Source organism: Vombatus ursinus, unplaced genomic scaffold, assembly GCF_900497805.2.
Source record: "Vombatus ursinus unplaced genomic scaffold, bare-nosed wombat genome assembly UNPS02010822.1, whole genome shotgun sequence".
Taxonomy (NCBI): domain Eukaryota; kingdom Metazoa; phylum Chordata; class Mammalia; order Diprotodontia; family Vombatidae; genus Vombatus; species Vombatus ursinus.
The window spans coordinates 3,280,358-3,304,207 of NW_020950600.1; the positions used below are offsets into that span (position 1 = coordinate 3,280,358).

The 23,850-nt window shown below is 51.8% G+C and overlaps 1 protein-coding gene across 1 annotated transcript; it reads right to left on the bottom strand.

The window, feature by feature from the left end:
* Nucleotides 1-439: 439 nt before the first annotated feature.
* CUNH1orf159 (chromosome unknown C1orf159 homolog) lies at nt 440-17,988 on the bottom strand. The gene is made up of 12 exons (XM_027855397.1): nt 17,853-17,988; nt 16,638-16,695; nt 16,401-16,489; nt 16,113-16,200; nt 15,574-15,748; nt 13,156-13,231; nt 10,379-10,480; nt 9,741-9,806; nt 7,220-7,354; nt 4,257-4,282; nt 4,097-4,127; nt 440-2,573 (listed from the first exon to the last, which is right to left on the bottom strand). Exons 1-12 carry the CDS (start codon nt 17,986-17,988, stop codon nt 2,476-2,478), a joined length of 1,080 nt encoding a protein of 359 aa, XP_027711198.1. The 3' UTR covers nt 440-2,475.
* Between the last annotated feature and the right edge of the window lie 5,862 nt (nt 17,989-23,850).

Here is a 23,850-nt window from a genome sequence, read left to right on the forward strand (position 1 = left end):
TATTAAAGTTGGCAATAGAAAAAGGTACAAAACATCACATTGAGCATTATGGCACAAAGGGACAAGGGGGGAGGCTTAGGATGAAGCCTCCGATGGCCAAAGGGCACAGGTATCCATGGGATTAGAACTGCTCAGGTATCAGCCATCTGCTTGGGAAGGTGAGCGAGGGGCAAAGATCTTGGGCATCACCTTACAACCCTGGTGCCTCCCCTCCTAATGTGGTGTGCAGGGCTCGAGGAACACCACTGGGGTGGAGTTTTAGACACTGGCATATACACCAGCAGTATTGGCAGTTATTTATAAACCCAGCGGTAACCCAGGCAACCTCAGCATTGACATAGGATGCACGAGTCATGTCCTCATGCTTTCTTTTTTTGGCTAGGCAATGGGGTTAAGTGACTTGCCCAGGGTCACACAGCTAGTAAGTGTTATGTGTCTGAAGCTGGATTTGAACTCAGGTCCTCCCAACTCCAGGGCCGGTGCTCTATCCACTGTGCCACCTAGCTGCCCCTGTCCTCATGCTTTCTGGTGATGGTGGGGACCCTCCATCTAGCCATCGGCCCCCACTGCACAAACATGGGACCAAAAAGGACAAAACCGTAGCTCTGTGAAGAGATTCTCCTCTGCTCATTGGCTCAAAGTCACTTGTGGCCTGCTCTCACTCCCTATGCAAGGGTCTGTGAATCTCCTTCGGGCTGGAAGCAACCTCTGCCTGGTCCTTGTTGGAAGAGCTAGAGCATTTGGTTGGGGCGCACATCATGGTTCAAGGCCTGACCTGGCTGCTGATTAGCCTGCGCCTCAGATTCCTTCTCTGTAAAAGGAAGGGGTTCCCAGCTCAGTGGTCAGCTCTATCAGTCATTATAAATGGGAGAGGAACAAAGTGCTCATGGAGTCATCAGGGAGAACTGGGGCCCCGACTGAGCTGGGAACATGGGAGCAAGGGAAGAGCGTGGGGACGGGGGAACCCCAGCTATTCCTTGCCCTCTGCTTGGACAAAGATGCTCAAAAGATTCTGATAGCACTGATCGTGTGCCCTGTCCTCACGGGGAACACAGATCCCATTTACAAAAGGAACTCAAGATGAAAACTCAGATCTGTTTTTACAAAAACCATCCTGTGAGCCATGTTGCTACAACACGTCTATTCTTTGAACTACGGGGGGTCCCTAAACAGCTGGCTGCCCCCCTCCTCCAGATTGGAGCAGGAAGCTGCCTTTCCCTCTGAGGACTCTTAGGAGCTCTGGCTGGCCATCCGCTCCCTCTTAGCCTTCATCCCACCCGGCAGGGGGAGGCCTGGGTGTTGGTTCTTTCCTAGGGGGCTCCTTGGCACAGCTGCTGATTTAAATCATGTCTAGGTACGTGCCACTGCTTGATAGGAGGCTGTTAGTGGATATCGCCTCTTTTTCCCTCTTCCCTTGACCTTTCTCTGTGGCCCAGATGCTGTTACCTGGCCAGGCCCATCTTGGACTGGGGAGGGCTGGGCTAACGGTCATTCTGCCTGGTCAAATGCACATTCTAAGCCAAAATTAAATCAAAAGGGGCACTGAGTCTGGCTTCTTCACTCTCCTGAAGAACCAATAAGCCTGGGCCCTGGCTGGCAGCTGATGGAGATGAGGTGGTACCTAGGCGGCCTCATCTGGGAGCAAAACGGAACGCAGTTATTTCAGGTCTGCATTGCAAACAGGACGCCATCTGTGGACCAGGCAGCCACGTCAGTGCTCTGTGAGCCTGCGCTTTGCTTCAGACAATAGAAGGCCCACCTCAAGAGCAAGCCAGACAGCAGCCTGCCTAGAGCAGGATTGGGGGGGCCCAAAAGAAAAACCTTCCCTGAAGGGCCAGTGGGTCCCACTTTATCTGGCTGAGGGGAGCAGGAAATGCACAGTTACCCTACGTAACAATGATGGGTTGGTTGGGGCATCTACACAGAGAAGATGCCAAAGACCCCCAAAAAGTGAAAGGTTTTACGCATGGGTAAACTCTGGACTTGGGTGGGAGAGGGTCTTCACACATGGTCTACTCGGAGGAGGGACAGGGAGGGAATGAGGAACTGGTGTGGTGTAAGATTCAACCCCTTTTCTTGCAGCCAGACTGACCACTCCCCAGAATAGGTGAGGGACCCTCACGGCACCTGCTCCATCCTGAAGATGGGAGAAAATGACTTTTCTGTCAAGGCAAGCTAAGCTGTCTGTAGCTTTTTAACAGGATTATCTGTTGCTAAGAGACAGATCAAAAACCCAGATGAGAGGAAGATCTAAAAGGCGCACCAACGAGGTCACAAGGCTCCTTCTCGCCGCGTCGCCACTTCTGTCTCCTGCTGTCTCTTTTGTGCTCGATTTGGCTCAGACCCATTGGACACAGGAGTTGGGCTCCACAGGAGCCTCAGCTGCCGCGGATGGTTTTTCCTGGCCCTTCAGTGGCCACAGAGACGTCTCTGAAATTGTTCATGGACAAAGTTCTGGGGCAAATCCCTCGATGGTTAAACGTTGCTGACCCGAGTCTCGACGGAGGAGATCATGGTGGGTGTGGTGGGTCTCGGCAGCGACCGATCCCGTCGGACGTAGCGTGGCTTCCGGACTGAAACGGATATCATAAAACTGGGTTTATACTAAGGTCGATCCTACAAGCAGCACCCAAGCCTGGTGATGGCCAGGGACGTTCTGGACCTCAGCTTTGCATAGACATTTGGAGGGGCAGGAAGGAAGTAAAGACAGAAGGGAAAGAAGGCAGGGATTGAGGAAGGGGGTGATGAAGGGATGAAGGAGGTTAAGAGGGAAGGAAAGAAAGGAAGAGAGGGCGGGAGGACAAGACAAGGAAGGTTAGAAGAAGTGAGGGAGGGAGAAAGAGAAAAGGGGAGGAAGGAAAGAAAGGAGAGATTGGAATAAAAGGGAGACCTGGGAAGGCTGCGCTCCTTCCTGGTCCGAAAGAACACCACACAACTCATTCCCCTGAAGGTCTGCTTTGTAGAATGAGCGGTTTGTGAGGACTTACTGTGGGCCCCTCCTCTCAAGGAGTTACATTTGACTGAAGGGGGCCACATGTCAATCTAAAGTCCATGCACTTTTGGGGGCAAGTGGGCATGAAGCAGGAACTTGGGGGAGGCTCATGTGAGCCGAGGCTTGAAAGAAGCCAGCCGAGACTCCAGGTGTGGAGGTGGGAAGGGAGGGGGGCAGTTAGCCCGGAGCGTGTGTGTGTGTGCGTGTGTGTGTGTGCACGGGCTAGTGCGGGCGTGCTCGAGCGTGTAGAGAGGAGTGCTGTAAAACTCAAGTCTACAAACATAGGCTAACGTCATCTCAAGAGGCTTCTCCTATAACAAAAGCTCAAAGCTCCTCCGGGTTTTAAAAGACCCTGAGAGGAGACACCAAATGGTGACTGGCTTTATTTTCCAGTCCAACCGGATGCCAGGTTGTTCCCCATCTATGGCATGTCGTTTCTCCATGGGTGCCTTCCCCAGGCCCAGCATGACCTGCCTCTCCACCTGGTTAACATCCTGCAGGGCCCAGGACATGCCCCTCTCCCCATCTTGACAGGGCATGCTCCCCATGGGGCAGACCTCCTGTCCTCTGTCCTTCTTCCATCTCTGTCCCCAGGTCTGGGCCCAGGACCTCACACAGAGTGGGAAGGAGACTGAATGACCCACTAATCTGGACACCTCTCAGCTGGTCTGGAAAGGAGCAGGGCCCAGCATGGCGGTCCTTTATCTAACGGCTTTGTTCTTGTACCTCGTGGGGTCAGAAAGGGGGCTGACAACCCCCCACCTCCAGGCAGAAAAACCCTCCTTCATATTTGGCAACAAAACTGGGCCCACACTTAAGGAAGGGCAGCAAGATTGGAACCCAGAACCTCTGAGTTCAAAGCCAGCAACACCCCCGCTCCTTTTTTAGGGAAATTCATTGGCACTGTGTTCAAGTGTGACCCAGAACCCGTCCTTGTGTGGCTTCATAGATGGGGGCCCATGTCCCCAGGGTCCAGACCTATAAAGGACATATGACCTGGGGTCCTTAACGTGTTCTAGAGGCCTTGATTTGCAAATGGAAGGAACGTTTACAGGAACAAATTACTGGACATAAAAACGGTTCTATTGTGGAAATCAAACTTACCAGAAGAATTTGGAGGCGGTATCATGGCAGCCTTTGGGAGGGAAAAAGGAGAAAGTCAATACCTCATATTTCCAACAGCCCTGCTCTGTAGGAGACCCCAGCAAAAAGGGGGAGGGGATCCCCTTTGTTGGGGGTGTTCTGGGGAGGGAGTGTTACTTACAGTTTCTCCAGGCTGCAGGACAGATGCTAAGGAGAAAAGAAAACACACCATTACACAGGGAGAGGACGTGGGTGGAGGCCAGACCCAAAGCTAGCATTGTGGACCCAGCCAGACTGGGTAACATCTGAGCACCCCAAGGACCTAGGTTCAGATCCCAGCTCTGCCACTCCTATCTGTGTGACCTTGGACAAGTCTCTTCCCTCTGGGCTGGATAAGACGACCTTTGACATCCTGGCCAATCTACAGAGAGGACCCTGCAGTTTTCCCATGAGGCTGCTCTGTGTGCCTCCACTTAGACAGGGCTTTGATGACCAAATGAAGGTATCTCATTCCCTCCTGGGGGCATTGGTGGTCCTTCCCTGCCCAGCTCCACCTCCTGACATCTCATTGAGACACCAAGGCCAGGGCTGCCTCTTCCATGAAGCCTTCCCTGATTCCTACTCTTTGTTCCCAGCCGGTCTGCCCTACAGTCATCTGTGTGAAGAGCATTTCAAGTCAGGAACCCCAACCTCCACCCCTGCCACCTCTCTGCACCCCCTGGGCCTGCCGTGCTGGCTGCTCCCCACCTGCTTACTGACTTTCAAAGTAGAGAGAAGCTGGCAGTCTATACTCTTTCCAACTTATTCTGACATCAGGAAAAACCCAAAGCAAACAAAGACGCAAGCCGTGATCCACGCTCTGCTGGCTCAGGTAAATCAGGTTTTCTTTTGTGAGTGACATGGGAATTTGTGTAGCAGGAAAGGGCCTCAGGCCAGCCGCCCTCCAGGGGTAGGTCACCCAGACAAAAGGCACCGCTCATCCCTCCTGCCAGAAACCACAGTCAAGGCCTTTCTTTCCCATCTTCCCCTCCCCTTCTTCCCGGCGGCCACGTGGAGGGGAGAAAAGCTGGCCCCAGCCCAAACTGAGCCTGGCGTCCCTCTCGTCCTGGGCCGGGTAGCTGAGTCCCGTCCCCCCGGTCCGTTCCCCGCCCCCCCGCCGCCACTGCCTCCGATAGGATGTAGCAGGCACAGACAAGCACTGCCAGGAGCAGCCCTTGGCATTCTTGGCCAAGCTGGGCAGGCGAAGGGCTCCGTGCCACAGCTACAATGCCACCAGTGGGAAGGGACGCGCCCAATGAGGAAAGCAGGCAGAGGCTAGGCTGATGCCTCGAGGTCCAGGAAGGTTCCTTTGGCACGCGAGGGCGGTCCTGGCTCTTGGGCCCCCAGAGGGTCAGGAGACAGCCTGCGGGTCATGGAGGGGAAGGGCAAGGCACCGGCTGACCAAAAATGCTCTGGGCAGCAGATAGTAGCCTGTCACGGGAGCCCTGGATCTTAGCACCAGCTCCACTGACTGCCAGGGCTCAAGGAGCCTGCTCCCCTTCTGTAAAATGATGGAGGGGGCTCACAGGATAAAAGGGTCACAGATCCACTGGGGGAGGTCAGCAAGCCCAGCCCCCACATTTTCCAGCAGAGGAAAAGGAAGACAAGTGGCTTGTCTATGGCTGCAGGGCTACTGTCTGAGGCAGGACCATCCACCAGGCTATCCAATCAGCACCACTGATTCCATGGTAAGGTGGAAAGGGCTAGAGTGGTGCCTCAGAGATAGCAACAGGATGAAATTAAAGACAGCCCCCCACCCAAAAGAAAAAGGACTGAATGCTGGTGGTCAGGCTCCTGCCTGCCCCTGTCTCCACGCTCTAAGCCAGAGGCCAATTTGAAAAGCCTCAGAGCATCCAAAAGGAAAAGAGTCAGGGGAAACCCCCAGAGGTAGGAAGCACTCTTGGCTTGGCTGTCCCAGCAGTGATAGAGCGTGGGGAGTGGCGTGCGTAACAGTGCACAGGGTGGTGGCTGTCAAGAATACATCATAAGGGCCTTTGTCTGCGCTGCTGTCACATGCCACAGGGTCCCCGAACGTGGGCCATTGAGGCAACACTCTTCTGTCATCAGTCTGAAGGCAAGGGGGTCACAGATTTGGAGCTGCACTTTCCAGATAAGGAAACTGAGGCACAGGCAGTGGATGACTTGCCTAAGGTAACTCAGAGTCAGTGGCAGAGCTAGGATCCGGACCCAGGTCTTCAAACACCAAATTCACCTCCTGACCAAAGATGCACATGTTCAATCCCTGTGGGTCCTTGCAGATGAGTCTGGAAGGTCTCTGCTGTCAGCAAACGGAAAGGACGTAACCCAACAGCACTCTTGTTTTTGCCTTCTTTGTCAGGGAAACCTTGAGCCCAGTTTCCTGCCCTGATATTCTCTTGTGCTCGACCTGCCTCTTCCATTTCTCCGACACAGATGGTTTCAGTTCTGTTAAATCCTTAACCATCTCCCAGGTTTGTGAGTGGGTGGCAGAGAAAGCTTCAATGTGCTGCGCTGTGCGGCCTGCTGAGTGCCCCAGCCCTGGCACCCAGGGGAGCTCTCCTGTCCATTTCTATCACCCGTCCTTCCTCTCCCTTCCTCCTGTCTGTGGGTGACCCTCATTTGAAGACAAGAGACACAATGCAGCCTTCCTGCTCTACCACGGAGCCCCGCAGAGACCGGGAGCAGGGGACAAAAATCACTTTTCCCTAGAGACCATCCGATTGTCTGAGGCTGGTTGTGTCAATGTCATCATTCCCATTTCTCAGATGAGAATGGGGCCCAAAGAGGTCACCCAATTTGCCCAGGGTCACACAGCTCCCATCAGAGGTGAGATCTGAGCTAACTCCAAACCCCACCACACTCAATCAGCTTGGGTCTGGCTCTCCAGAATGCATGCACATAAGAACAAAAGGCCAAGCTCTTCCCATTAGCTAAGAAGTCTCCCGGCCCATGCCAGGGCAGTGTCCCGTCTCCTTGCATGGGCCCACCTCCTCCCACTGGCTTCCCTAGAGCAGGCCCATCCTGGGAGCTGGGGCATGCTGGGGCGACCCAGAAGGCACCTCCTAGAGTGAAAAGGAGGCCCAGGGCTTCAGCCAAGCAGTAAACAAAGAGGCAAGACATAGGTACCTTTGTTCCTTCTGTAGAAGAAATGGGGGAGCTTACTGGAACGTTTGAAGTAGAAAAACAAAGCGACGGAGAGGATGAGGCAGGAGCTAATGAAGAAGGTGCCCAAGAAGAGGGAGATGGCCACCTGGGGGCCCCCTGGAATCCAAAGGAGATGGGTGGTTATGGGGGGAGCATCTCCCTACCATCTCTGCTCTGCCCTCTGCCAATGGCCAGGGCACCAGGCCCTTGGAGGCAGAGAAGCTTAGGTTGGAGTTGATGAACTTCCTGTCACCAAGCTGCCTATCAGTCCCTGGCCATAAGTTGCTAGACCAGATACGGATGACACATGGGTTGAGCGCCTTCCCCATGCACACTGAAGCTGACGCCACCATCTGAGGCCTTTAGGAGGCCCCTGTGGGAGGAGGAGATGCCCCCGTCCTCCCCACCAAGGAGGTCACTCTGGGTACGGTGCCAAGGGTGAAGTAGGAAAGCTGGGATCAGGGCCACGCCTCTCATTAACCTGCCAGACTTATCACTGCATCCTGCGTTGCTGAGAAATAGTTACGAGTCCTATGGCTCCTATGGCTGGGGTGGGGCAAGAACTTTCTTCCTGAACTAGGGCAAGGAGGAAAGAGAGAGAGGAGATAGAGGAAAGGGAGGAAGAGGCAGAGAGAGAGAGAGAGGAAGAGAAAGAGAGAGAGAAAAGGGGGGGGTGGGAGAGAGAGGGAGAGAGGGAGAGAGAGAGAGAGAAAAGGAGGGAGGTCATGTTCAATCTTTAACTAGTGACTAGTCAAATAGAAAAATCCTAGTAAGACAGAGGAGGGTTCCAGAAAGTTAATGGGACTATCAGGAAATGATGGGGCCTGTGGCTTTTTTACGTGCTTGCCCGCGGAGGTGAGTTTATAAGCGAGGATGGAATCACACAGCAAGGCGCAGGCTATTTTTAGAGGCTGGGGAAATGACAAAATCCCAAGGAGAAAGGCAAAGGCACCTTGGCTCGGGTTTTTGCCGCACATGGAAAGCGACTTCTCTCGAACCAGCGTTGTGTGGGCTCTATTTCATTTTCTGTTTCTGACTATCTGTGTTACTGGGCAAGAGCTGTGGGTGGCATGTGGTGGCAGGATATTTGTAGGAGCTGATTCAAATAGCCAGGCGTTTCTTTTTTAACCACATACTTCTCAAACCCAAACCCAACCCTGAACCTCTTCGTGCCTCTGCTGGGGATCAGCACTGGGGTGCTTGATTTCATGGTGGTCACTCTGGTTTGATGCTGCCAGGAGGCAACCTGGCTGCAGGGACCCTTGTGTTGGCGTGTCTCGGCCCACTTCTGGAAGGGAGAAGATGAGCCCAACCCCAACCGTCCTCGAGAGACTGGTACGGAGGAGACCTGGCCTTTCCCAGAACCAACCCAAGACACCTGCTGGATGTCACCTGCCTGTCAACTTCCCTAATGTCCATCACTACAGGGAGGAAAGACTGGGATGCTACGGCTTGTGCTAGAAATGCAAATCAGAAAACCAGCCTGGGGCTCTAGGTCTCATCACATGTCAGGACACCCTGCAGTTTTCACCAAAAGGAATGGCCAGAAGGCTCCTGGGCCTGATGTCCACACCTCTCAAAAGTTTAGTGGGGTTGCCGTGATTGACCGCTGAGTGACGGCAGCAGTGCAGGACCCTAGAGGGCTGGGCCCCGCCAGAAGATATCTTGAGTAAGACCTGGGGCAGAGGTGGGCAGGGGCAGTCACAGGGGCAGGGAAGCCTGCCTTGTTAGCTCACTTGCCTTCAATGACAAAGCGTGCAATGAAGTGACCATCCCAATGAGAAAGCATGATTGCTCTAATGAGCAGCCTTCATCCTGGGGGCCTGGCTGGACAGTTATGGCTGGCAGTCCCTTCCCCTCATTGCTCTTTGCAAAAAATCCCAGGCTGAAGTTTCTATTTTTTAGGGAAACTGGAGAGAAGAGCAAATCTGAGGCCTGCAGGGATTCTTCCTTCTGTGCCTGGGCTGGCATTGGCCCTGAGACATTGCCAATGCAGTTGTTGGAAGGGGTGAATGAAGGAGGCTCCATTGGCTTTGACAGATACAGGGGAATTTATAGATAGCAGGGCTTCAATTAATTAGTAATTTCACAGAAGGAAGCTGGCCACAGGCGAGTGGGGAGGGGGCAGGGTAGAGGGAAGGGCCTAGCCCAGAGGGTCTGCCATGCAATTGTGCCTTCCACCCACAAATCAAAACCTCATATCTTTAATCAGATCCCACCCCCACTAATGCCTAGAAACTAAGTCTTCTTGTTGGTGGGAAATGTCCCGATCTGGCTGGGGTTTGGAATTCTTTTTCTGTTTGTGGAATCTACTATCTGAAGACTTCATTGGGAGGAGTTTGAGCAGTCAAAAAAGGACACAGTTCACCGCAGATCTCTGGCTTTGCCACCTCACCCCATGACAGCCCGGCTTCTGTGGCAGGCTCTGAGACAGGGAAGGGTGCCCTCTTGGGACAGCAGTTTCCTAACGCATCTCTCTGCTCAGATGAGCAGAATGACTTACCCAGGTTCTGGAGAAGGGGTGTCACTGTAGTTCTGTAGGATGTGAAATTAATTTCTTTGTTGCCAACTAAGGGTGAAAAAAAAAAAGTTCGTTAGCCTCATTATTTTGTAAAATCGGCTCCGGCCTGGTACGTGGTAGCTTTCACAGCATACCGCTATGGAAGGACGGGGATAATGAGGTGAGGAGGCAAGTTGGGCTTCATTTCTGTCACTGAGGAACAAGGAGCTAGGAGCATTCTGGGGTCTCATGGGAACACAATGAGCTAGCTTCTTTGAGGAAGACCGAGGCTAGGCGGAATGAATCGTCACCATTGGGGAGGGAGCTTTTAGGGAGACGGTTGGAAGGGAACCAGACACCCCCTAGGGACTGGGTGACACTTGTTTCTACAGGAAGATAGCTGAATGGACTCCAACTTACTGGTAAGGTAAGAAAGGTGAGGTCCATGATCACCCTCTGCTGGCCAGTGTGAGAACTGCAGCCTGGAGACGGTGGTGGGGAGGGTCCCCAAAAGCATCATTGGAGCTCACCCTCCTGGGGCTGTGGCCTCTGCCCACCGGTGAGGGAAGTGTCCTCTGCAGTGCCCTCATAACTGAACCAAACACACCCACCAGGCCAAAGCCCAAGGGGAAGAGACTTACGGTTTCTACACTCCACCACGTAAGGCCCGGTAACCGGAAGGCTTTCATTTCTGCACCGAACACAGCTACTGGTCCCATCCTCGTTCCAGCGCCGGTAGCAGCCTGGGCAGGGCAAAAGGAGGAAGGACCCATGAGTAAGTGAGACGGGGCTGGGATTCCCTTCTGGATGCTCTTTTCATGGGTGGATCTGAACATTCATTTGAACTTAATTAGCTTCCAAATTATCTTGTGATGTCCCACTGAAGGTTGGAGGGAACTGACCTCCTCGTTTGGTCAGATGGAAAACCTGAATGGGCTGTGTGTGTGTGTGTGTGTGTGTGTGTGTGTGTGCGTGCACGCGCACGTGCTTGGCAGAGGCAGGCCTGGGGGCAAAGGGCCAATCAGGCCCTGACTGGTTCTCCCCTAATTTGGCTAACAGTTCTCAGGCTAATTTGGCCAAACTTCAACTTGTGAGACCAGAAAGTCTCTGAAGTCCAAATCTCAAACTTCATGTACCCTGATCCAAGCCAGGATGCAGGTTCTCTGCGTTCTTCTGAGGCCCAGAACCCTGAAATCACCCTGGGTTCCATGTTCTCCCATGAAACAGCCCCCAAGGCCCATGGGTTCCTCCTCTGTAATGTCCACCAAAGCTCTCCCTTCCTGACAATTTCCACAGACAGATTCTCAAAATGTCTCAAAAAGAGGCAGGGATCTTCTCGATTCAGAAGTTCCCTCCAACGATGCTGATCGCAGCCCATCTGTTCTATGTGACTCTTCTCCACATCCTTCCCTACACTGGGCCCAAGGGGTCCCCCCAGCACACTGGACGCCCGCCTTATCAGTTCTGGTCTCTGTTGCCGGCCTTGGGCTGTCCTACCCCAGGTGAACGTCCATCTTTTTTTCCAGCCTCCATTCCCTTGACAACATCTTTTGTGCCCGTGGCCCTCCAGCGCCCTTCCTTGTATAGCTGTTGCCTGACCTAAGACAGTGCTTAAAAGTTTGCAAAGACTTTCACATTGTCTCACTTGAGCCTTGCAAACACCCTATGAGGAGGTGGGGGTGGGGGGGTGGGCCAACGGATACAATTTGATCTATTTTACAGATGAGGAAACTGAGGCTCAGAGAGGTTAGGAGCAGATGGTCACAGAGCTAATAAATGTCAGAGGATCCATTTGAACCCAGGTCTCCAACCTCAGCACTCGATCCATCAGCCTGGGCTGCTGCCCCATCTGTGAACCAAGCCTTGCCACCTCATGCCTCGACTCTTGCTCTCCCCACAGTCAGGAGCCAGAACTTCCCCCATCACCCCATTTGCTCCCAGCCCCACCTGGGGCTCCCCGCTGCCCTCCACGGCCCATCCCCTCCTTACCTCTGCCACCCTTCAGTGACAAGACTCCTACCCAGACACACTGGTCTTCCCACTGCTCCCTGGGTGTACCCCGCCCCCTTCCTGGGCCTCATCAGGGCTCTACTCTCCTTGGGTACTGCCTTCAAGGTTCCCCTGGGTGCTTGGGGCCTTTCTCTATTGCCCCAGGCCCGATGATCACACCCTCTTCTCTAATTGACTGCAGCCCCGGAAATCATTCATTTGGCCCTAAAATAGGCCACCGTGGGTTAGCTATTATCCTTTCTCAGGTATAACTTGTCTGCCATTCTAGATCACAAACTCTTTGAAGACTGGGCCCACGCCCTCTAGCTGCCGGCTCTCTTAGAGCGAAAAGAATGCCCTGTATGGGGCTCCAGAAATATTGGCCACTAACGAATGCCAAGAAATAGCACAGAGCCGATGGGCCTCCTGCTCACGTGGGGAAGGAAGGCAGCCCCCTTTGTGCTCTCCCCAGTAAATCACACCTGACATTTCATCTCAACACAAACTGGACCATTCTAAGGGCCAGGCATGTCTACAGCTGAGTGCTTCAAACCCCACCCAGAGTATCACAGATGGCTCTTCTACAGGGCAGGAAGCCCCCATTGTCCCAGGTGATTGATGCCCAGAGCTGCCGCTAACCACTCCGAAGGACAGATGGGCTTCCAAGGACTTCCAGGGCACAGGACTCAGCATCCCAGCCCGAGAACCTCGAGCCTGCCTCAGTGGAGGAGGCTTTGGGTGCGTGCGTGCGTGCGTGTAACATGGGCCCTCCAACAGCTTTATGTAAGGGCTTTCACCTCCTTCTCCCAAAGGCATTATAAGCTTTTCCCCCTGGCAGCTGACATTGGGGAGAGTTGGTAAAAGAGGGGCCTGGGCATTGAGGGCCCATCCATTGGAACACCTGGACTGGAGGACACCAGGAGTGAGGGCTGACGACTGCTTTGGTCATAAGATGTCCACGTCACATGAGTAAATTCAGAATTCCCCTTTCTGTTTCAGGAGCTGTGAGGGGTTCTTTGGCCATGAGCCTTGCCTAAATCTATAATTTACACTTGCTGTCAGAGTTCAGCTCACCTCACACTTCTTCACATGAATTGGGGCCTACACAGCAATTCTATAGCGGACGGATGGCTCCAGGACCCTTGAGGGGTGCTCCCTGGGATAGGGGGATGGATGAAGGCCCTTGGAAGTCCATCAGACCATGTGCCGGGTCTGTGAGCAGCCTGGAGGGGTCAGGGCTTGGTGTTTCCCAACTGGCCCTGGATTTGGATATTGGGGGATCGAAGTGCACAGCATGGACTCTTACTGCCCCCACTTGCCAAAGGGGCCAGTGCCACTTAGCTACTACCTTGGAAAGGAGAAGGCCATGCTCGCCCTGAACCTTGGGTCTTCTTGTGGGGGCCCTGGTGGCCTGAGCTCTTTGCTTTACCTGAAGCACACTGGTCTGTGCCCGGGCAGCTAACATTGACATCCATCAAATCCATGCAACACTGTGGCTGTGGGACCTAAAAAGGACAGAGAGCCTCATCAGCTGACACCTTCCATTGCTCACTCCAGCCCCTCTGGGTGAGAGAGAAGCATCCAAGACAGAAGTTTTCCTAAAGGTGTAATGAGGGTTCTCAGTCAAATCACCGGGAGTCAGAACAGTAACTCTGTTTCTCCTCCTTCTCTGGGTTGCCGGGTGTGGGGGGATCGCCTGATGCCTAACAAGGACTCTGGGACATCCTCTTTCCCCAAACCCATCTTTAGAAGCCTCCCCAGGCAGAGGGATTCATTCCCAAAGAGCTGACATCCCAGTTGAGGCAAATACACCCCAAAGGAGGACAAAGGGGAAGAGAAAGAATGGCACTTCCAGAAAGTCTGAAGTCAGGCTGCCCCAGGCACTAAGTGACCCATGAAGGATTTCAGTTAGTGCTGAAATCTCAAAGAAAATGAGAAAGGAAAGAATCCCAAGGCTAACCATTTCCATAAGGAAGCTGCATGCGCACATGTGGCAGCTATGGGCCTGAGTGTGTCCAATGTAGTTCCTAGAGGGCCACACTAGGCCACAGGCCTCTTCTCTCAAGTAGGATGGGGCACCAGAAAATCCTAACAATGGTTCAAACTTCTCTAGTGCCCCAAGGCTTCCAAAGGGCCTGATAACTTTGACCTCATTCAATCCTCACGCTGCCCTCAGGAGGCTGGTGTTAGCATCAGCCCGACTGGTAACAAGATTTACCAGGAAAACCTGTTGCCTCCTCAGCCAAACCCCATACAACTGGCCACTGCCTCCCCAAGGCCAGAATGTGCCGGTGAGTCTGGACCAGTGCCCTATTCACTTACCAAACGGTGGCTTTTAAAAGAAATTCTTGAAATTGCAGTCACATTTCAGGCCACCTCCAAATGAGTGCTCAGAGGAAAAAACCCCTGGCATTTTTCTCCAAGATGCCAAGGGTGACAATCAGACACAATGAAAGTTAGATATTAACTGATTATACCCCATTTAGCTAGTCAGAGGAAAAGCTGGTTCCTCGAAGGCCCACTAGGGCAAAGCCGGTCAGAGGTCGGGTCTCCTCGAGGCCCTCGGATCACAGAGAACTGGAATATTTGGGAAAGTGACCGATTCAGCTCCCTGACCTTCCCCTTTCCTCTCATGAGGCGCCTCCAGGTACGAGGCATCTGCCTCAGATTGAGCAGAAGGAGGAGGAGATGCAAAGTCGAATGGATCAGGCGTGAAGCCTCAGGAAATGAGATGTGGCTTCTGAGGCCCCAAGATGCCTGTTCGAGGTTGTCCTCAATTCCTGCGGGCTCACAGAGTGGGAGGCCAGGGCAGGAGTGGGGAACCTTCGGCCTTGAGGCCACATGTGGCCTTCTAGGTCCTTAAGTGCGGCCTTTTGCCTGCAGGTTCCCCACCTCTGATCCAGGCTTAGGGACACACGTTTATATCCTGCTTTCCATCTGCCAGAGATTTATTTCTGTTTTTCAGAAATATCTCATTAGAGCTGGAAGGGCCCTCAGAAGCCACCTAGACCAAGCTGCTCATTTACAGAGGGGAAAATTGAGGCATAGTGACTTGCCTTAGAGCACCCAGTAAAGTAAGTGGTTGTGGTTGAAGCTAGAAATCCAACTGGGCACCATCCTCGTTTTATTAAAAAGTCTCCATCTTAAATCAGATGTGGCCAATACATAAGATATGTGCCTACATTAAGGAGACCTATCTTCAAAAGTTGGACTGTAGAGACTGGAATCCCCGCCACTGATCTCTCAAGGGCTCCTAGCATATTGCTAAGAGTAACACTGCCCTGTTTATCAGAAAAGAAAAATGTTTAGGGGAGCTACTCCAACTACAAAAATTAAGTTTAAAAAAAAGAAAAAGAAAACAATTCTACCACCTCATTGGGGGATAACAAAGAGAACTCTAGCTGCTTACTGAGAGAAAGACTAATGGTCAGATAAGGAACCAGGGCCCCCTTGGCGCTGAGTCACCGGCGGGGGAGGGGGGTGAGGGGGCAGGTGAGGGGGAGTTGGGACACCAAACACATACCATTCACTGGCCACATGATGGGAAGGCTTGAGCTTCGAGGGGGCAGGGGGAAAAAGCCGCTGGATAAAGGGTAATCAGGGAGCCCAGCCCAAATCGAGGGCATCAAGTCAGACCTTCACTCTCTGAGGTGGGCTGTGGACATTCAGTCCCAGGGTGAGGTTGCCTCTGATGGAGTCTTTGAAACTCAGAAACGGGTGGAAAGGCGCTCTGTAATTATGTGGGCTGCTGTTGCTGCCGCCAACCTCCTTAGCGATTAAAAAAAAAAATACCAAACCACCAAAAAAATGAATAAATAAATAAATAAATAAAACAATGCCAACTTACCAAAGGCAGATTTGGAAGAGTGACTTCAGATTGGGGGGTGAAGGAAGGGGGCAGCGCTCCCAGAAGCGAGAGGAAGCCGCCTGCCTGCCAGGAAGCTTTTTCAGTGAGCGCCCTAGCCGGCAATTCTCTGAAGCAAGGCCTCGCTGGGGGGGCCACAGGGAGACCAGCCCGAAGGCTTCAGAGCTGGTTTTACAACTCTGTTAGGACAGGCTGCTTCCTGTTCCTGTGAACGTACTCCTTGGCAGGAAGCTTCATCCCCTGTCTGGGTGTGGTAGGGATCTCCAAGAGGTCCTAGCTGGGAGAGCCTCCTGGGGAAGAGGGTTTGGCCACTTTAGAAGAGGAAAGGGGGAGGGGGTGTGTGGCCCTAGTGGATGGAAAGGAATGGAAGCCAAGCTCTGTGGCCTCTGAGGTGTGCCCTGCTGGGCCCTGGTGACTCCATTTACCTAGCTCCAGAATGCCTCACTATCTGGAGGTCTCTCCGCTCCTCCAGTGAAAAGCCTCCCATAAATCACACACGTGTCCTATCCTTAAACACAGGCTGATGGGAGGTGAAGGCTTGGTCTCCACTGAGGCCACCTGGGGATGTGTGGCTAGGAGACACCGACTGCACCTTCTTCAGCCCAAAGCCTAGTGAGTAGGATGACATAAGGGACTGCCATGCTGGGGAATGCAAAATATCTAAAAAAAACAACACCACAGTGTCTTGGGCCCTGCCCCTTCGCAGCATCTTCCCAGAGTTCTCTGGTCAAATAGGAGAAGAATCCCACTGCTCTAGACACTTGTCTGGCTTTGGATGGAACTGTTCCGAGACTGGGGAGCCATCTTACCTGATCTAGGGCAGAAACAGAAGACATTCAGAAGCCTGGACCAGCTGCTTGTGGAGGGTGGCTTCCCGGCAATGGCAGGCCTGTGGTTGCTAGGCAACGAGGAGTCTTATCAGTCCTGGGCTCCCCACCGAGCCAGGCCCAGACTAGGCCCCACCCAGCATCTACAAATCAATGTGGGTTAGGAATCAGCCTAAACCAAACCCTCTCACACCAGAGCAGTGAGGCCACCCCACCCACCAAAAGAGCAAAACCTTTACGGGCGGGGGAAGGAGACAGACCAGGACGGGACTGAAGTCTGAGGCAGAGGACAAGGTTCAAATCCGCCCTAAGAATTCCAACCTGTGGGGATGTGGGCAAATTACTTCACTTCCCCAGCCTCAGTTTCCTCATCTGTAAAATGACCTCGAGGGGGCCCTTTTAGGATCTAGTGCTATGAACCCAGCAGGAGTCCTCCTGTCACATTTCTGGCAGAAATAACTCAGTAAGCATGGAGCGTCTGGGAGCGCTCATTTCTAGCCAAATAAAGTAGATTTTTTTGAGCTGAGATCGTATTTCAAAAAGGAAATCCACTCTTCTGCTTTGGATGGGCCAAATGGGTTCACAAAGTGCAGCCTTTCGGTCATGAAGGTGATTTCCAGACGTGGCTGGCTTCCCATTGAGTTCGAGGCAGGAGGCTCCGTCACCACCCCCACCCCCATGCTCCCCACGACCCTTCTGTGCTCCCCATCTTCATTCATTTCAGAACAAAGACAAGTCACTGCAAAAACTATCCCTGATAGGGCACAGGGCAGACAAACGGCTTGTGCAGCCAGGAGGAATGATTGGATGGCTACAGGAAACAGTAGTTGAGCCATTACTGATGGGGACGGGCTGTAACTTCATCAATGTGGCCATCCCTCCACCAAGGCAGGTCTTAACCCCTTTGTGTCTTTGTAGATCACCTCAGCAGTGACTGAGGCCAAAAGATAGCCCGGGGGCTGACCCTGCGGGGAGGACCCTCTGACCTACTGCTTCCAAAAACCTTCCTTAAGCTCCAGCTCTGTGCCAGGCACCGTGGAGCCAAAGAAAGGCAAAAGACAGTCCCTGCCCTCAGGGAGCTTACCACGGAATGGGGGAGACAATATGTAAACAACTGCACACAAACAAGTCATAGGCAGGAAAGATGGAAAGGAAAAGAAGGAATTAAGAGGGGCTGAGGAAGGCTTCCTCTGGAAGGTGGGATCCTGGCTGGGACTCAAAGGAAGTGGGGGGAGTGGGGGAAGCTGGGAGATATGGATGGGGGAAGGGAGGTGGAGATGGGGGGAAGGGAGGGGAGCGGGAAAGGAGCTCCATGTATGGGGGAAGGGGAGGGGGAGAGAGGGGGAAGGCAGCTGGAGGGGAGCTCCAGGTATGGGGGAGGGAGGGGGTGTACTGGAGAGATGTAGCAAAGGTAAAGTTAACTGGCCCTGGCACCAGCTTGGACATGGTGTGGGGGAGAGGTGTAGAGGATGAGGAGTGTCCACGAGGTTTGCACGGCTGCTGTCCTGGCTGGAAGGGCCTCCCCCAGCCTTCGAGAAGCCAGGGTCCCCTCCAAGCCACAAAGAATCATTTACGGATGAAGGTCACGGGGAGCAGCCGCCAGCTATGTACCCCTAGAGACTCGTTTAGCAGGACCCCCTGCGGGCTCCCCATTGGCTCGGCAAGACTTGCAGGCCTTTCTCCGGTAGCCTGCCTCAGAGGCGCTGACTAGCCCGAGATCCATGAGCTTGGGGGGATGGGGACCTCCAGGCACGCAGGAGAGGACCTCACTGGCTACAGGTGGCATGGAAAGGGGAGCCTGCTACGTCAGTAATTTGGGAGCAACTGCGAACGATTCTGACTGGTTTTAGCCTGCATTAATAAGGAATTCCGGCCCCTTTGGCTGCCCTAGAGCCTTGTAATACATGCATTCAGACTTGGGGAGCGCTGATCGCAAGGGGTTCAGAGGAGGAATACGCAGGAGCCCCCATGGCAGGAGGCAAGCATTTAGGAAGCACCTACTACGTGCCAGGCACTCTTCACATATCCTCTCATTTGCTCATCACGACAAACCTGGGAGTTACTGTTACTGTCTCTATTACTGTTACTATTACTAGCTAAGGAAACTAAGTTACTATTGGTCTATCCTATTAATATTATACATATTATATAATAGTAACTAAGTTATTATTACTGTTACCATTACTAGCTAAGGAAACCGAGGCAGCCTTGCCTTAAGTGACTCCACCCGAGGGTCACACAGCTAGGAAGTGTCTGAGGTTGGCTCTCCCCACTACTCCAGCTTGTGGCCTCTAAATGGACTAGAATTCTGCAGTGGAAGGAGGACAGAAAGGATGGGCAGCTTCCTGAAGGAAATTCTAAAGAGGGAAAGAGAAACAATTCAAAGAAGAAAATGAGAGTGGTCTGAAGAGACCAACTTGGCTGCACAGTGGAGCTCACCAGGCAACTAACTCACTGACTTAGCCAGCCTTGGCCCAGGCCTTGCTTCCCAGGCCATCGGGCTGCCGGGCCTGTGATTTTGTCCCCACCCGGGCCTACCCCTGGGCCCCTTCTACCTCGGGCTCTGTCCTCACATCCACACTCCCACTGCTGTGGAGTCTGCCCCAGGGATCCAGCCACTTTCCCTGGGACCCCCTTTCCTGGTCACTGCTCCCTTCTGGGACATCTCCTCTTAGAACAGAAGCTCCTGGAGGGCAGGGGCCATCTCAGTTTTATATCTGTATTCCCAGTGTTTAGCATAGTGACTGGCATAGAGTAAGTGCTTGTGCATGCCTGCCCTCTCCCCTTCCTTCCCTCCATCCCTTCCCATAAATCTTAGGATTGTTTCCAGGCACTTTACCACAGTAGTACTCCCTGAATCCAGTAGCCTTACATTTTATAAAACAGTCAGTCAACAGGTACTGTGCTGAATGCTGGGAAGTACAAACAGTGGCAAAAGTAGCTTGGACATATGGGAAATAAAGCATTTTTTTTTTGAGTTTACAAAATGCTAAACAGATAATATGGTATGATATAATATAATATAAAGAGCTTTCCTAAGAAAGCACGAAGGGGAGGAAGGAGCACTGGATTCAGCATCAGGAGAGGCCTAGGTTCCCATCCTATTCTAGATACACTCTAGGTGGGGGATCCTGGGTGGCCATGAGTTGTCCTTACCTCCTAAGATTACTGTCAGGCCCATATGAGCTAGTGTGTAAAGTACTTTGGTGCAATAATCCTTAAAGCATAATATAAATGTGACCGTTTAGTTTTGCTAGGCTTTGAATTCAAAGGAGATGGGACGCAGGTGTATGACAAAAACAATTACAGCAAATCATGATTAAATAGTAACTTAAGGGTCGTAGAGTACTTTGGGTTTATCATTGCACCCATTTCACAGATAAAAGAAACTAGGCTGAGAGGGGTTAAGTGACTTTCCCAGGGTCACACGGCTAGTATCTATCTGAGTCAGGTCTTTCAGACTCCAACTCCAGCCCTTTATCCATCAGGTTGACTACTTTCCTAGTTGAAAAATAAAGAAAGAGCACAGAAGTTACAAAAGAAAAGGCAGTCTGCATCTGAGACCAGAGGCCCTGGATTCAAATCCCAGTTCTTCCCTTTATTCCTGCATGACTCTGGGCTGCCCTGTCAGGGTCTCAAGTTTCCTTGCTGATAAAATGAGGGGGGTCTGATGACAGGATTTCTAAGGTCCCTTCCAGATGGGTGGCAGAGCACCGGGCCTGGCGTCAGGAAGACTCACTCCCTGAGTTCAAATCTGGCCTCAGACACTGACTGGGCAAGTCACTTAACCTCGTTTGCCTCAATTTCCTCAGCTGGAGAAGGAAAAGGCAAACCACTCCAGTATCTTTGCCCAAAAAACCCCAAATGGGCTCATCAAGAGTCAGAAATGACTTAACAACAGAATTCCAGCTCTCAATCTCCCTCTATAATCCACTGGGGAAAAGCAAACAGCCCAGAAGTGAGAGTGTGAGACAAAGCCCAGGGCCTCCTCTGGGGGACACCTTAGGGGAGGGGGAGGGCTGGCTGGGCAGGGCCTAACATACTTAGGGGCCCCTACTTCCTCAAGTGGCTCTCCAAAGGTTAAGCACTTAATTACTCCCCTTTGGCACCGATTCTCCAGGCAAAGACTCCCGGCCTCCATGCTGTGCCGGGAAGCCTTGGCACAGAGACTCCCATTCTGCTAGGACCCTTCCTGGCTTTGGGAAGATCCCAGAGTCCTTTCCTCTGTGGTCACCAGGATGGCTCCAGGGTTCTGAGGGAGCTAAGCCTGTTTATGGGCTAGAGATTTTCATTAGCAGTGGATGCAAGGCTGCCGTTTCTAGAACATGGGAGCTTGTGTGAACAAAGGCTTGGTGAATTCCGGAGAACGTGCATAAACATTTGCAGCTGGACCATCAAAGGCATTTGAGCATTTTGTGCTGATCAACTCAAATCAAATCTCTATGCTGAAGATGGTGTTACTGAAACATAAAGGATGAGCCTCATCGTTCAGCCAAAATCTCTCTATTCAACAAACATTTGCTGAATGAATGCCTGACACGGAAAAGGTCCTCTACCAGGCACTAGGGAAAATACAGTAATAATGGCCAGTGCTTATCCAGGACTTTGGAGGTTCAGGTTACATGTTATCAGAACCCTGTGAATTAGGTGCTAATATTATCCCATTTTATAGAAAAGGAAACTGTAGTTGAGAAGTTAGGGCAGTGCACTGGACTGAAGTCAGGAAGATCAGAGTGAGTTCATATCTGACCTCAGACCTGTGTGACCCTGGCAAGTCACTTCACCCCATTTGCCTCAGTTTCCTCTTCTGTAAAATGAGCTGGAGAAGGAAATGATAAACCACTCCAGCGTCTCCACCAGAAAAACCCCAAATGGGGTCATGGAAGAGTCCTACAGGACGGTATTCTGCAGCTGAGAAGTTAAGGGACTAGCCCAGGGTTGGAGCCAGTACACCTCAGGCTGAATACAAACACAAAGAATTAGACCGAGGCCCAACCCTCTGAGGCCCAACCCTCTGGCCATAGGGGGCTTCCAGTTTCATGAACTAAAATTAAATGGATTCAGACTAAGGTCTTTTAAGCACTTGTGTGCGAGGCACCTGAAGAGGAGGCAAGGACCCTGGACAAAACCCCAAAGCCAAGCCACTAGAGGCTGACCTCAAAGAGCTTCCTTCCTCTCTAAAAGAAGAGATTCTAGGCACTGCACTGAGAAACCACCTCCTGTACTGTACTGTGGACTGTTTGCATACTTTCCTCGACCTTGACAAATGTATTTCTATTATTCTCCCTCCACAGATATTTTACCTTTATTCAATTAATGTTTAAAGCAAACAGCCTTGCAGATATTTTGGGGTTATACAATGATCTTCAAAAGATCTAATAAACAGATACCCAATGAGAACAAAACAGTGCTATGCCCCAGCTACTTTTAAGTATACTCCCCCTCCCCCAAAATGAGCTCTCCAGTTGCCGTATCTTTGCTCAGGCCAGGGGTGGGGAACCGAGGCCACATGTGGCCCTTTAGATCTTCAAGGGCGGCCCTTTGACTGAATCCTTTCAGTCAAGGACCTAGAGGGCCACACATGGCGTTGAGGCTGAAGGTTCTCCACCCCTGGCTCAGGCCCTCCCCATCTCTGGCTGCTGAGTTTCTACCACCCTGAATACATATCATAGGAGCATAGCTCTCGAGCAGGAAGGGACCCCCAAAAGACATCAAGTCCACCCCCCTAACTTTTTTTTTGATGCAGTCAGGGTTAAGTGATTTGCCTAGCGTCACACAGCTAGGAAGTATGAGGCCAGATTTGAACTCAGGTCTTCCTGACTCCAGGGCCAGTGCTCTATGGTGCCACTTAGGCCCCGCCCTCCCACTTTATAGATGAGAAACTTGAGGCCCACAGAGAAGTCACTTGCCCAACCTGGGACCTCTCCCTCTAGTGTTCTTTCCATTGTACCAGCCCCAACTTCTAAAACCCAACTCAAACGTCCTTTTCTTCCTCGATGAAGCTCTCCCTGGTTCTGCTCAGACCTCCCTCTAATGGCCTGATCCTGCAATATGCCATGGTACAGAGCAGCAGTTCTCAAATTACTGAGGACTCAATGAACTTTTGTTCATGTTGGCTTTACCTGGCGATATCTACCACATGAGAAATTAAAACTGCTATTTTAAAAAGATGTACTTACCAATTAATTTAAGAATAACAATAGCCCCATTACATGTTAACATAAATAATTCTATTTGCCCAAAAAAAATACCTGTGACAACAGTGGCACTGTTTTCAGATCTCTAGCTGGATTCTCTTATCTCCTCCTACATTCGGTTGCTGGGATGTGTTATTTTGGTTGAAGTACATGAAGAAAACCCAGCCTCACAGATCTACAGTTGGGAAAGGGAGACGTATCTTAAGGCCAGAAGGCCCAGATCCATCAATCGATACAAAAATTTACTTTTCTGAAATGAAAACGATCATCCTGCTACCTCTATTTTCTTTGCCTTATGGATTAAAAAAATGCAATGAACGATAAACGATGTAGGTTGATCCTTCAAGGGAGTCTTAAATCTTAACTCCTGTCCAGTGTGAATAGACCAGTAATGTCTTAGTATTATTATGAAAATAGTTTTGACATTGAGGATCCTCTGAATGGGCCTTGGGGTCCTCCAGGGACTGGCCGACATACTTGGAGAATGCCGTTAGAGTGGACTGAGCTGAGTGCCTGGCTTTGAGTCACTGGGGTTCCAAGCCAGCCTCCCACAGCAGCTGTATGACCTCTACTAAAGCCACTTCAATTCTATGTACCTCAGGAAAATCCCTACAACTTCTTTACTAAATTACAGATGGGGTTGGGCAGTTAGGGGGCACCATAGTGGACAGAGCCCTGTGCCAGGAATTAGGAAAACTCATCCTCATGAGTTCAAATCAGGTGTTATATACTTACTAGCTGTGTGACCCTGGGCAAGTCACTTAATCCTCAGTTCCTCATCTGTAAAATGAGCTGGAGAAGGAAATGGCAAACCTCTCCAGTATCTCTGCCAAGAAAACCTCAAATGGGGCCACAAAGAATTGGACATGACTGAAAAATAACTGAACACCACCACCACCAGACAGGGGTGCAATATGCCTTAGTGGAGGGAATTCCCCTCGATGATAACGAGGCAGGCCATGGAGCGCTGGACATGTAGTCAGGAGACCTGGCTACAAATCCCACCACTGACGCTGGCTGTGTGTGAGACCGTGGGTGAGTCTTTCTCAGATCACCCCCTAAGACTTATTCACCAAGTCAGAGAAGGCTTAGTTGTGACTGGAGGGGGTTCCCACGCTGCAGAAGCCACAGCTTTGTGACTCACAGCTGTGTGTGGGATCACAGCTAGTTGGTTTTGCCTTGGAAGCTCCATGGAGGCAAAGACTGGATCTAGAAGATTCTGAGCTAGTGCTGAG

Coding starts and splice junctions, on each gene's coding strand:
- CUNH1orf159 (XM_027855397.1), bottom strand. CDS start 17,988: ATGATTCTTTGTGGCTTGGAGGGGACCCTGGCTTCTCGAAGGCTGGGG. Junction 13,232..15,573: donor CTCTTCCAAATCTGCCTTTG/GTAAGTTGGCAT, acceptor TGTCCTTTTTAG/GTCCCACAGCCACAGTGTTG. Junction 4,283..7,219: donor CTTCTACAGAAGGAACAAAG/GTACCTATGTCT, acceptor TTTTCTCCTTAG/CATCTGTCCTGCAGCCTGGA.